Genomic DNA, 14,152 nt, shown 5'->3' with positions numbered 1-14,152 from the left:
ACCGAGCACGTCCCCATTCTCATCGACGGGGCTGTAGTGGAGCAGGTTGAGAGCTTCAAATTCCTCGGTGTCCACATCAACAACAAACTAGAATGGTCCAAACACACCAAGATAGTCGTGAAGAGGGCACGACAAAGCCTATTCTAAAAACTAAAAAGATTTGGCATTGGTCCTGAAAAGGTTCTACAGCTGCAACATCGAGAGCATCCTGACCGGTTGCATCACTGCCTGGTACGGCAATTGCTCGGCCTCCGATCACAAGGCACTTCAGAGGGTAGTGCGTATGGCCCAGTACATCACTGGGGCAAAGCTGCCTGCCATCCAGGACCTCTACACCAGGCGGTGTCAGAGGAAGGCCCTGAAAATTGTCAAAGACCCCAGTCATAGACGGTTCTCTCTACTACCGCATGGCAAGCGGTACCGGAGTGCCAAGTCCAGGAAAAAAAGGCTTCTCAACAGTTTTTACCCCCAAGCCATAAGACTCCTGAACAGGTAATCAAATGGTTACCTGGACTATTTGCATTGTGTGCCACCCCCAAACCCTCTTATACGCTGCTACTCTCTGTTTATCTTATATACATAGCCACTTTAACTATACATTCATGTACATACTACCTCAATTGGCCCGACCAACCAGTGCTCCCGCACATTGGCTAACCGGGCTATCTGCATTGTGTCCCACCACCCGCCAACCCCTCTTTTTATGCTACTGCTACTCTCTGTTCAACATATATGCATAGTCACTTTAACCATACCCACATGTATATACTACCTCAATAAGCCTGACTAACCGGTGTCTGTATATAGCCTTGCTACTCTTATTTTCAAATGTCTTTTTACTGTTGTTTTATTTCTTTACTTACCACACACACATACTTTTTTTTCTCTGCACTATTGGTTAGAGCCTGTAAGAAAGCATTTCACTGTAAGGTCTACACCTGTTGTATTCGGTGCACCTGACAAATAAACTTTGATTTGATTTGGTCTAGTCTGGTTATAATCCAGCCAATAGGTGTTGACTGTTTAGATGTGGTCCTGGTTGGTTGTTTAGGTCTGGTCATGGTGTTCTGAGTGTAAGTGTTTGGTCATGGTTATCGTTTGACTCTTTAGGTGTGTTCATGGTTGACTGGTGTTTGGGTGTGGCCACAGTTGGGTGTGGTCGTGTTAAGCACCCCTCAGGACAGGGAAATAGCCTGCTGTTTCATTACATAATGCAGGTCCAGGGCCAGGCGTAACAGGAGGAATAAGGGTCCTCTGTTCTCTTCTGTTTGACTGTTTGGCACGACCAGTGGAAAGTAGTTCTGCACTGCAACACCTCGTGTCTTTCTGTTTGGTGATGATGCCCGGTAGTGTATGTATGTGTGTGTGTTTCTGTTCTGTTTGGTGAAAACGCCTGGGCCGGTAATGAACACTCAACGCCCCTTTCCGCCTGACAGGATGAGGTCATGGAAGGCACCCCCTCACACACACAAACACGCATACATGCATGCACATACACACAAACCATGGCGCAAGCACCACACCGAGATGCAAACACACACACACACACACACACACACGAGATGCACAAATTCACACACCCACACACACAGTACATTTACATTTTTGTATGTTTTTTTAATAACTGGGAATAAAGTGACAGACAGTAAACAGTAGCAGCGTATGTGATGAGTCAAAAAAGTTGGTGAAAAAAGTGTCAATGCAGAGTGTCCAGGTAGTTTGGTTAACTATTTAACTAACTATTTAGCAGTCTTATGGCTTAGAAGCTGTTCAGGGTCCTGTTGGTTCCAGACTTGGTGCATCGGTGCCCCTTGCCGTGCGGTAGCAGAGAGAAAAGTATATGGGTGTTTCCAAAATGCACACTACTGTACTCTACATACTCAAGTGCATTTTCTGAGGACGTTCTCTTGAATACGTTCTTGTGAGGATGAGAGTGTGGGGAACGCATAAAACATTTCATTTGAGAAGCACTCCCCCTACGTATTACCTCGCGTTGCATCTCCCCATCTCCCCATTCTCTGAACCTGATTCCATCCAGGACAATGGCAACAGAGACTAAACATTTTATTTAATAATTATCATCATAATCTATCTAGCCAGCAAGCTAGTTAACCAGGCAAAAATGACCTAAAACTAATGGTATGCAAGGTATATGTCAATTATTTTTGGCTAGCTAGCTAGCCAGTTAGCCATATTGACTTACTATGGACTTACCTATTCACTCAACCTTCCTTCTTCTAGCCAGGACAATAGCAATATATCCAAAAGAAGATGTACACAAAGCAAACGTTTTACTTCATAACTATCAGCTGGCTATATGTGAATCATAATAATGTAACTAGCCAGATAGTATAACTGGCAAAAATTACCTAAAACCAATGTTATCCAAAGTAGATGTTAATTCTTTGTTGGTAGCCACAAAGGAAAATTAGCAACTAGACAGTTAGCGCTTTGATTTTTTTTTATGTGCAAGTAGAGATACTGGGGTGCAAAGGAGCAAGATAAATAAATAAATACAGTATTGGGATGAGGTAGATAGATGGGCTGTTTACAGATGGGCTATGTACAGGTGCAGTGATCTGTGAGCTGCTCTGACAGCTGGTGCTTAAAGCTAGTGAGGGAGATGTGATTCTCCAGCTTCAGAGATTTTTGCAGTTCGTTCCAGTCATGGGCAGCAGAGAACTGGAAGGAAATACGACCAAAGGAGGAATTGGCTTTGGGGGTGCCCAGTGAGATATAGCTTCTGGAGCGCATGCTACGAGTGGGTGCTGCTATGGTGACCAGTGAGCTGAGATAAAGCGGGGCTTTACCTAACAGAGACTTGTAGATAACCTGTAGCCAGTGGGTTTGGCGACGAGTATGAAGCGAGAGCCAGCCAACGAGAGCGTACAGGTCGCAAAGGTGGGTAGTGTATGGGGCTTTGGTACAAAACGGATGGCACTGTGATAGACTGCATCCCGTTTGTTGAGTAGAGTGTTAGAGGCTATTTTATAGATGACATCACCGAAGTCGAGGATCGGTAGGATGGTCAGTTTTACGAGGGTATGTTTGGCAGCATGAGTGAAGGATGCTTTGTTGCGATATAGGAAGCCGATTCTAGATTTAATTTTGGATTGGAGATGCTTAATGTGAGTCTGGAAGGAGAGTTTACAGTCTAACCAGACACCCAGGTATTTGTAGTTGTCCACGTATTCTAAGTCAGAGCCGTCCAGAGTAATGATGCTGGACTGGCGAGCAGGTGCGGGCAGTAATCGATTGAATAGCATGCGTTTAGTTTTACTTGCGTTTAAGAGCAGTTGGAGGCCACGGAAGGAGAGTTGTATGGCATTGAAGCTCGTCTGGAGGTTAGTTAACACAGTGTCCAAAGAGGGGCCAGAAGTATACAGAATGGTGTCGTCTGCATAGAGGTGGATCAGAGAATCACCAGCAGCAAGAGCACTTACTATGGTCTTACGACCTACACACACTACAGTGTGTATTGTAGGCAGGTAAACATGCCAAAATTAACACAGCATGTATTTGTTAACGTAGCAAGATAAAATATTGTAGTCAGGCAAAGATGAAATGTGAATCATCAAGTCAGTGTATTTTCTCTTGCTTCAGTTGAAATAATGTCCACCATAGATTTTTTTTTAAAGCATTCTTTTTACATGGTTGCTTCGTATTTCTTTGCATACTTTCCGTTGAAGCTTGAATCAATGCATGCTTCAAAATATGTACATGTAAATGCTCCATTTCGCATACTTTGATTTGGACTTATACTCCAACCCTCCCATGCTTCAATTTGCATGCGCAGAGCACGGTAATATGCATTTTGAGAAACAACCTGAGTTGGGAGGCTCGACTCTATTCCAATTTTTAGGGCCTTCCTCTGAGATTGCCTCGTATAGATATTGCCTCATCTGTGGATCTGTTGGGGTGTTATGCAAATTGGTGTAGGTTGATGTGAGTAATGTAAGCATTTCATGGCTACAGGTCTTACCCACATCGGCTATGGAGTGTGTGATCACTCAGTCGTCCGGAACAGCTGGTGCTCTCACGCATAGTTCAGTGTTGCTTGCCTCAAAGCTAGCATGGATGGCATTTAGCTTGTTTGGTAGGCTCTCATCACTGGGCAGCTCGTGGCTGGGTTTCCCTTTGTAATCTGTGATAGTTTGCAAGCCCTGCCAAATCCGACGAGCATCAGAGCCAGTGTAGTAGGATTTGGTCTTAATCCTGTATTCACCCTTTGCCTGTTTGATGATTTGTCGGCGGGCGTAGCGGGATTTCTTATAAGCATCCAGGTTAGTGTCCCGCTCCTTGAAAGCGGTAGATATAGCCTTAAAATCAATGCAGATGTTGCCTGTAATCAATGGCTTTTGGTTGGTATATGTACGTATGGTCACTGTGGGGACGATGTCGTCGATACACTTATTAATGAAGCTGGAGACTAATGTGGTAAACTCCTCAATGTTATCAGATGAGTCAGGGAACATATTCCAGTCTGTGCTAGCGAAACAGTCCTGTAGCTTAGCATTCACTTCATTGGACCATTTCCGTGCTGAGCGCGCCACTGGTTCTTCCTGTTTGAGCTTTTGCTTGTAAGCAGGAATCCGGAGGATAGAGTTATGGTCAGATTTACCAAATGGAGGGCGAGGGAGAGCTTTGTATGCATCTCTGTGTGTGGAGTAAAGGTGATCTTGCCTTGCTTTTGCCTGTAGTTGCACAGGTGACATGCTGGTAGAAATGAGGTAAAGCAGATTTCAGTTTTCATCCATTAAATCACCGGCTACTAGGAGAACCACTTTTTGGATGAGCATTTTCTTGTTTGATAATGGCCCTATTCAGCTCTTTCAGTGCGGTCTTAGTGATAGCATCGGTTTGTGGTGGTAAATAGACAGATACGAAAATTATATATAACTCTTGGTAAATAGAATGCCTCATGATAAACCATACTAACTTCGGCGAGGGGAAACTTGGGACTTCCTTAACATTAGAGATTGCACACCAGCTGTTGTTTTAACAAAAATACAAACACCACTCCCGTTGAGCTTACCCGACGCTGGCGTTCTGTCCTGCCGATTCATAGAAAAACCAGCTGGAATATTATCCATCTCCTTGTTCAGCCAAGTTTCAGAGAAACATAGGTAATTACAGTTCTTTAGATCCCGTTGATAGGATATTCTCAAACACAGTTTGTTTGGTTTGTTCTCCAGTGATTGAAGAATAGAACAGAGAGTAGAAGCGGATCATTTACTCTCCACCGTAGCTTCATCAGGGTACCTGTACGTCAGCCTCTATATCGCTGTCTCTTTCTCTTCCGAGTGTCAGGGATTAGGGCCTGGTCTGGGGTGAGCAGTATGTCCTGTGCCGCTGACTCATTGACGTATAAATCTTCATCCAAATCAAGGCTGTTCATCTCTGTTCTGATGTCCAGAAGCTCTTTTCGGTCATAGGAAACGATGTCGGAAACATTATTTACGAAATAAGTTAATATCAGCTCCAAAGAACACACAAAATAGTAGAATTGGTCAGGGGCCCGTAAAATGTCCGCTATACATCCCAGCTTAATTTCCTGTGTGTGTTCATGTCTGGTGTTCATGTCATGTCATGTCTCCAACTAAGGCTTGACCTAACTGGGGTGGTGGCAGTCACGAAATTCCGTCAGCCGGTGAATGTCAAGCAAATAACTGTCGGTCTCACGGTAATTGACAGTTAGTTAACATAAACACATGCAGCATCTCCTGGCGCCCACACACAGCCTACAAGCCATTTTAAAAAGTTGAATAAATCCATGTGATATAGCCTACACCTTCACAATAAGCACTTGATAATGCTTCGAATTTCACAGCGGCATCCCCTTTGTGGCCGTAATGCACCCCAAAAACCCATGCCTTTTGTGGCCTCTCACTCATATGGCTCTCTGTCACGTGATCAGGTCTTGCTCACAGGCTACAAGTGAAGACAGACACATCGGGGACTGTGCAAGTCCTTATCCACTTCTGAGGTGCATATTGAAGCTATTTGAAGAACTGTCCCCATTTACTGTTCGTCAGCCAACAGGATGAGTAGGCCTAATGAACAGCAAAAGCACTAGCCTATGTCAATCTACTATCCCCCATAGTACAAAAGTCAATCTATTCTATTCTGTGCGAGAAATACATTTTCCTAACATAGTCTGGGACAGATAGATGCCAAATGACTACAACCACTAGCATCCCAAAAACCTTTTTATGCAATGAGGCTGCCTTAACAGATCAGAACGTTGAGCTTAAAATGTTGATAAACTATTATGCAATTTCTTCACATTATAAGCACAGCAATGCGTACATGGTAGTAGGATTTAAGCGTGAATGTTCCATTAGCGGAAAACACCATTATGAAAAGTGACCGCAAATGCATTATGCATGTAATGCTTTTATTATAAAGGTGCATTTTATGGTGAAAATGTTCTTTCCCAAACGTGAAACTCACGCGCTGCTTATATATGCTTAATTTTAAATTACATTTTTATTTATTTGACCTTTATTTAACTAGGCAAGTCAGTTAAGAACAAATTCTTATTTTCAATGACAGCCTAGGAACAGTGGGTTAACTGCCTGTTATGGGGCAGAACGACAGATTTGTACCTTGTCAGCTCGGGGGTTTGAACTTGCAACCTTCCGGTTACTAGTCCAACGCTCTAACCACTAGGCTACCCTGCCGGCAATTTTAGCTGTGATACAAACCATATTAAAACATATAGGCCTATGGGCCAGGCTACATGAGGTGAGCGACTATGATTAGAAAAAGACGCAAAAAAGAGGCATTGTTTCTTACGCTGGGCGTCATTCCCAAGTGATAATATATAATTCACAAGTGATAGGCTAATATTGTCACCCATCAGACGATTCTTGATTTCAAATCAAATCAAATGTATTTATATAGCCCTTCGTACATCAGCTGATATCTCAAAGTACTGTACAGAAACCCAGCCTAAAACCCCAAACAGCAAGCAATGCAGGTGTTGAAGCACGTTGGCTAGGAAAAATTCCCTAGAAAGGCCAAAACCTAGGAAGAAACCTAGAGAGGAACCAGGCTATGAGGGGTGGCCTGTCCTCTTCTGGCTGTGCCGGGTGGAGATTATAACAGAACATGGCCAAGTGTTCATAAATGACCAGCATGGTCAAATAATAGGTCTGGGACAGGTAGCACGTCCGGTGAACAGGTCAGGATTCCATAGCCGCAGGCAGAACAGTTGAAACTGGAGCAGCAGCACGGCCAGGTGGACTGGGGACAGCAAGGAGTCATCATGCCAGGTAGTCCTGAGGCATGGTCCTAGGGCTCAGGTCCTCCGAGAGTGAGAAAGAAAGAGAGAAAGAGAGAATTAGAGAGAGCATACTTAAATTCACACAGGACACCGGATAAGACAGGAGAAGTACTCCAGATATAACAGACTGACCCTAGCCCCCCGACACTACTGCAGCATAAATACTGGCGACTGAGACATGAGGGGTCAGGAGACACTGTGGCCCCATCCGATGATACCCCCGGACAGGGCCAAACAGGAAGGATATAACCCCACCCACTTTGCCAAAGCACAGCCCCCACACCACTAGAGGGATATCTTCAACCAGCAACTTACCATCCTGAAACAAGGCCGAGTATAGCCCACAAAGATCTCCGCCACGGCACAACCCAAGGGGGGGGCGCCTACCCAATTTAATCTGGTCTTTACATATACTAAGTAATGTATGTGTGACATTTGTTTTAATTTAGAATGGACCATTATCATGCACCTGTATCGAAACGAGGCAGCGGGAAAAAATACATGTCATCTATGCACTTAAATAGCAAATGGAGGATGCTATTCCCCGTGGTTTATGTTCATGCCAGCCAGGTAGGCTATACTCCTGCTGTAAATATAAGCAATGTGCTTAATATTAGGAAAGTTGAGAAATAAATTTAGGTGGCCTAGCCTATAGAAAGCTGATGGGATCCTCCTCTTTTTATTAGCGGCCATCACTCTGTTTTCTGCCGCAATTGCATAGCCTATAGAAATGTTGAGCAACATGAGCTCATGAAGTGTTTGATTCGATTTTCTAATACATTTGCATTGAAGTCAAGAGTGATTATAGGGACAATGTAGTGCTGAGTCTATTGTAGTTAGCAAGTTTGGTAGGCTACTAATGACCAGCAGCAGCATCAGAGCTTGGAGAAGCCTAATTACAGTAACTATACAGTCATGTGGAATTTGACTGCCTTCATGACACGTGACCGCCAGTGTGGAGGTAATACGTCACCGCATCAGCCCTAGATCTGACTAAGATCCACCTTGGATCGAAACATTGTCACTATTAAAAGGTGCTATTAGGAGCCTTACATTGCCTCTCTAACTAACACATGTGGGCCTCTCTCTCCCCTATGTTTGACTGTATTAATATGTCTTATTCAGACTGTGTGAAGTGAAACATGACTTAGCTTTATCTAACCCATGATTCCTCTTTCCCAGAGTTGCTGTATAACCTGACAGCTGATGTGGATAAGAGACAGAGGAGCCAGCCTTCTAGAGTGTACTTTGTTCAGAACGGAGCCCAGATGAGCTCTGTGAGCAACGAGCTCAGTCTGGACATCAACACAGTGGAGTGCCACCAGTACACTGCATACGTTAAGGTGAGTTCCTAGACCGCAGTCATATGAGGGAGTCAGTCATATAGCTTTCACCTGGATTCACCTGATCAGTCTTTGTCTTGGCAAGAGCCGGTGTTCCTAATGTTTTGTACACTCAGTGTAGCAAAATGCTTGTGTTTCTAGCTCCGACAGCGCAGTAATATCTAACAATTTCACAACATATACCCAATACACACAAATCTAAGTAAAGGAATGGAATTAAGAATATATAAATATATGGACGAGCAATGTCAGAGCGGCATAGACTAAGATAAGATGGAATATAATACAGTTTATACATATGATTAATGCAAAATATGTAAACATTATTCAAGTGACTAGTGTTCCATTTATTGAAGTGGCCAGTGATTTCCAAGTCTATGTATATAGGCAGCAGCCTCTAATGTGCTAGTGATGGCTATTTAACAGAAGCTGCTTTTCAGTCTTTCTGTCCCAGCTTTGATGCACCTGTACTGACCTCGGCTTCTGGATGATAGCGGGGTGAACAGGCAGTGGCTCGGGTGGTTGTTGTCCTTGATGTGTGTGGTTGCATGTGTGTATGACAGTTCAACAGTCTGTTTGATTGGTATTTGACTGTAGCCTGCTGGGTCAGGTCAAAGGTGAAAGGCAGGCGGTCATAATGGTTCACAAAACCACTGTTTACTTTGACTGTGCTGTCATCTCCAAATGGGTAGAAACCATAGACATTGAAACCAGTTGATAGTGATAGCGCTGACCTCATCCACGTATTCTTAGGGAAAACTCCCGATGGCGCATGAAGCCGGAAGTATTTGAATTTGAAGCGCTCAAAGGATAATGGCCGATGTAGTCGTTTTCATTCTGCCTGAGAGAGTAAACCCAATGCTGCAAGATGATGTCGCCGTCAATAACGGAAGCCTTGGACATAAACAGTCAAAAACCAACCGATCGCAACTCTGTTAGGCTAGATTGGATTTATATATAATTTATACAATTATTTTATCTTGATTCTGTATTTTTATATATTTGTAGGCTATCTTTATCATTTGTGCAACTGCTCTGTCATCCTGTTCTCCGCTCTGTCATCCTCTGTTCTCCACTTTGTCATCGAACTTGATCATAATTTAAAAGAAATAGAGGCCAAAATGGCAGGCCTCCCCCCCAAAAAATTGTCCGTTCTGGGGCCTCCCGGGTGGCGCAGTGGTTAAGGGCGCTGTACTGCAGCGTCAGCTGTGCCATCAGAGACTCTGGGTTCGTGCCCAGGCTCTGTCGTAACCGGCCGCGACCGGGAGGTCCGTGGGGCGATGCACAATTGGCCTAGCGTCGTCCGGGTTAGGGAGGGCTTGGCCGGTAGGGATGTCCTTGTCTCATCGCGCACCAGCGACTCCTGTGGCGGGCCGGGCGCAGTGCGCGCTAACCAAGGTTGCCATGTCCACGGTGTTTCCTCCGACACATTGGTGCTTCTGGGTTGTATGCTAGCCGTGTTAAGAAGCAGTGCGGCTTGGTTGGGTTGTGTATCGGAGGACGCATGACTTTCAACCTTCGTCTCCCGAGCCCGTATGGGAGTTGTAGCGATGAGACAAGATAGTAGCTACTAATAACAATTGGATACCATGAAATTGGGGAGAAAAAGGGATAAAATAAAATATATATATATATATATATATATATTTTTTTTTTTAATTGTCCGTTCTGGTGATCGTTATTTACATAGGCAGACTATGGCTTTTGGCACCGCTAGGTTGATACGCAGTAGCCGACCAGCAGAGCTTGTGACTTCACGCTCCAGATGGACAGAGAGGGCCTTGTAGAAACAGGAGGCAGAAAAGTAATCTATTACACAGACAACATAGCTAACTAGCAGGGAAATATGTGACTTAAACTGGAGAAAGAACCCTCCACACTCACTGTTGAGCCATGCAATTTTCAGTCATTTAATTTCCAAGCTTTCTGTCACAGTAGTAAACCTTTGTCACTATTCTCAGATAGTATAGCCTAGAACTCTAACAAAGCCTATTTTTAAACTAAGTTTTAACGACTGCAATTTGCATGGATCTTAATGTGCAGACAAAAGCTTCTCGTACTCAGTAAAAACAGTAGACAGACGCTCCATTGTCACTTCATAAGTAGTTAGTTACTTTATGGTAGCCAGCTGATTCAGAAGCGGCAATAGAGCGGTCCTATGTCCTGAGGTCTGAGGGTGTACATTTATGTCTCACCTCCTGCTAATGGGGACCAGAGGTCCCACCCCACACAGAGCCTGTACATTTTACTGGCATTCTTCACAGTGGACCCCAGGCTCATTTCTCCCTGGGAGGCTGAGCCCGACTGAACTATGCAGTGAAAGGATCTGTCATTATAATGCTAGCCTTCTCTTCATCTCTCTCTCTCCCCCCCCCCAAACAGCCCAGGGTTCAAACACCATTCAAAAACTCTTATACTTTATCTGTGCTTGCCTGGTTTAATTGTCCAATAGAATAGTTTCCAAAACTGCAAACCCCGCCCATCTGGCACTCCAGGCAGGCTAACGCAAACACTCAAAGTATTTAAAAGATCCCTGAACCCAGAGCTTCTACCCACCCATACAGCCCTGTGATACGTATACTTAAGTGATAATTCCTGAGAAGACAGTATTTGGAGGATATATTGGCATGGGTGTTGTTTAGTATATCCTCCAGTATATCCTCCAAACACCGGCTTCGATGGCATTATCCCTTTTATACAACGGGTTACCAACATATTCAAATAATGATTGACATATTTTCATTAAAAAGGTTATTTTATTGAATGTATCATACTATTTCATCCTTCCACAAGATATAGTCAGGAAACAAATCTAGGGTTGCTACCCAAGCCGCAGGACGTTCGTTCTATTGGTTCTGTTGACAGAGATACGACTGTGTCTGTTATGTGTCTATGGACCTGACCCAGTCGTTCAGTCTTTTTGTTCTGTGTCTATGGACGCGACCCAGTCGTTCAGTTTTTTTGTTCTGTGTCTATGGACCACGACCCAGTCGTTCAGTCTTTTAGTTCTGTGTCTATGGATGCGACCCAGCCGTTCAGTCTTTTAGTTCTGTGTCTATGGACGCGACCCAGTCGTTCAGTCTTTTTGTTCTGTGTCTATGGACCACGACCCAGTCGTTCAGTCTTTTATTTCTGTGTCTATGGACGCGACCCAGTCGTTCAGTCTTTTTGTTCTGTGTCTATGGACCTGACCCAGTCGTTCAGTCTTTTTGTTCTGTGTCTATGGACCACGACCCAGTCGTTCAGTCTTTTAGTTCTGTGTCTATGGACCTGACCCAGTCGTTCAGTCTTTTTGTTCTGTGTCTATGGACCTGACCCAGTCGTTCAGTCTTTTTGTTCTGTGTCTATGGACCCACGACCCAGTCGTTCAGTCTTTTAGTTCTGTGTCTATGGACCTGACCCAGTCGTTCAGTCTTTTTGTTCTGTGTCTATGGACCCACGACCCAGTCGTTCAGTCTTTTTGTTCTGTGTCTATGGACGCGACCCAGTTGTTCAGTCTAAATGTTCCATTGCCATACTGGCTGGCAAAGTTCTTATCCCTTGCTTGCTAGCTAGCCTACTACAGCTAACAGTCACATCAAAATGTGCAGCCATAATAACAGCAAAGTAGCTGTATTTGCATTTGTTTAAGCTGTTTTCTAGTGAAATTTATTTCGATACATTCATAACATTGAGCTAATGAGGCGCGATTTAGCCTGTCATAGAAAATGGACATATACTGTAATGAATCATGATTTCAAATGGTTGAAAAAAGCTGTCTCTGTCTCGTCGCCACTCCCGACGAGACGGGACGTTCATCACTATGGGACTGCTAGAGATCCAATTTGAATATTGAAACAATGTTGCAGACAGCAAGGTTTATACAAATCTTCGCTGTTGAAAACTAAATGTTACTCTAAAAGAAATGAGATAATGGCTAGATGCTTTTTATAGTGGAGATCAAGTTTATAAATTGCTTAGCTGGGCTGATACAGTGGATTGTGCAGTCAGATGAAACAGAGTAAATACGCATTTTAACGTCATAGATTTAGCCGGTGATAACTTGTGGAATAGACACTGGCTGGAATGTGCTTTTAACAAATCAGCATTCAGGATTAGACCCACCTGTTATATAAATCACTACATTGCACAGAACAGTTGTAACAATAATAATCCTCATTCATCATACTGGGTAATGTGTGAGGCTGAGGCTTCGTATACTGTTGTATTCTGTTCTTTTAACTTAAGACACACAACTTAGTCATGTCATATGTGAGGCTTTCAACTACACATAATAACACAGTTATCGAGCCTTAAACAATGAAAAGTTATGTTTATTCATCCGATCTATCCCAGTGAAGTGGGGATCATTTTGTGGAGTCAGTGGTACTCCTAGATGACTATAGTAGTCATTGATACTTAGACACTTAGGGTTGCCTCTTCTAATTTAACGCTGTAATCAGACAGAGCATAAACTGTTAGCTTCAACTGTGTAAATTGTAGGTACGCAATAAGAAGTATTGTATTGTTAATTCCCAAAGTAAACATGTTCCATACAGCATTATCTCTTTTTTTTTGCATCCCAAAAGGCACCAGATTCCTTTTATAGTGCACTCATTTTGACCAAACCCTATGTGGGGCCCTAAGTGCACTATAAAGGGATTAGGGTGCCATTTGGGACGCAGCCTCTGTGTTTCTGGGTGGGCAGTAGTGTACTGTAGATTAGCTTTGACATCTGGTGTGTGCCACGTACGTAACTAACTGGCATCTCTCTGGCACTGTGTGCTTTAATGTACTTGCAGGGATAAACACTCTTCCAGTAATACTGACAGTGGGATTCATCAGGCCAGAACCACATGTCATGATAGAGTTGAGCTGTGTTGTAGAATAAAACAGAACTTTGTTTAAAAACATTGGCAATGTACAATTGTTTGATTAACCAGAGATGAGAGGATCACTTATTCTGCTGTGTGGACTTAAATAGTGTGGTGCCAAAATTACACTTCCTCTTGGATATAGCATTATTTCTAGTCAATGAATTACTATTCAAAGGTGTGACATATTTTTAGAACTTCCAATATAACCTTTTTGTATTTCACGTTCTGTGACATTTATTTTTGCATTACATTTTTTATTAGATTCGCTTGACACCTTTAACATTTTCTTCACAAAACATTCACACACACACACACACACACACACACACACACACACACACACACACACACACACACACACACACACACACACACACACACGCATATTCGTACACACACACACTCTTACATATTTTGTGTGAAGAAATCTTGAGTTTGAATTAGCTTATTGTAGGTTTAAAGAGGAGTGTGTAGGCTCAGCCCATGTAACCATGAGGTGTCTGGTAGTATAGCTGATTAGTAGTGGTTATTGTTGGATTGAAGGGGTATATTTTCCTGACTCTGTTGTGTGGGGTAACGGACACAGATGTGTGAACAAGGAATAGACACTGCAGTTCTATAGATGAGTTAAATAAAGGTAAAATTTTAAATGTAAATCACCACCA

The 14,152-nt window shown here is 43.4% G+C and overlaps 1 protein-coding gene across 1 annotated transcript in view; it reads left to right on the top strand.

Moving 5' to 3' along the window:
* The window catches only part of itga9 (integrin, alpha 9), a 135,531-nt gene that overhangs the window by 57,455 nt on the left and 63,924 nt on the right, over nt 1-14,152 (top strand). The window contains exon 15 of the mRNA XM_020461012.2: nt 8,471-8,631. Coding sequence (XP_020316601.2) covers nt 8,471-8,631 — 161 coding nt within the window. The remainder of the gene's footprint in view (nt 1-8,470; nt 8,632-14,152) is intronic.

Source organism: Oncorhynchus kisutch, linkage group LG25 (assembly GCF_002021735.2).
Source record: "Oncorhynchus kisutch isolate 150728-3 linkage group LG25, Okis_V2, whole genome shotgun sequence".
Classification (NCBI taxonomy): Eukaryota; Metazoa; Chordata; class Actinopteri; order Salmoniformes; family Salmonidae; genus Oncorhynchus; species Oncorhynchus kisutch.
Note: the sequence above shows the minus strand (reverse complement) of the source record. Positions and strands in the feature narration are given on the sequence as shown.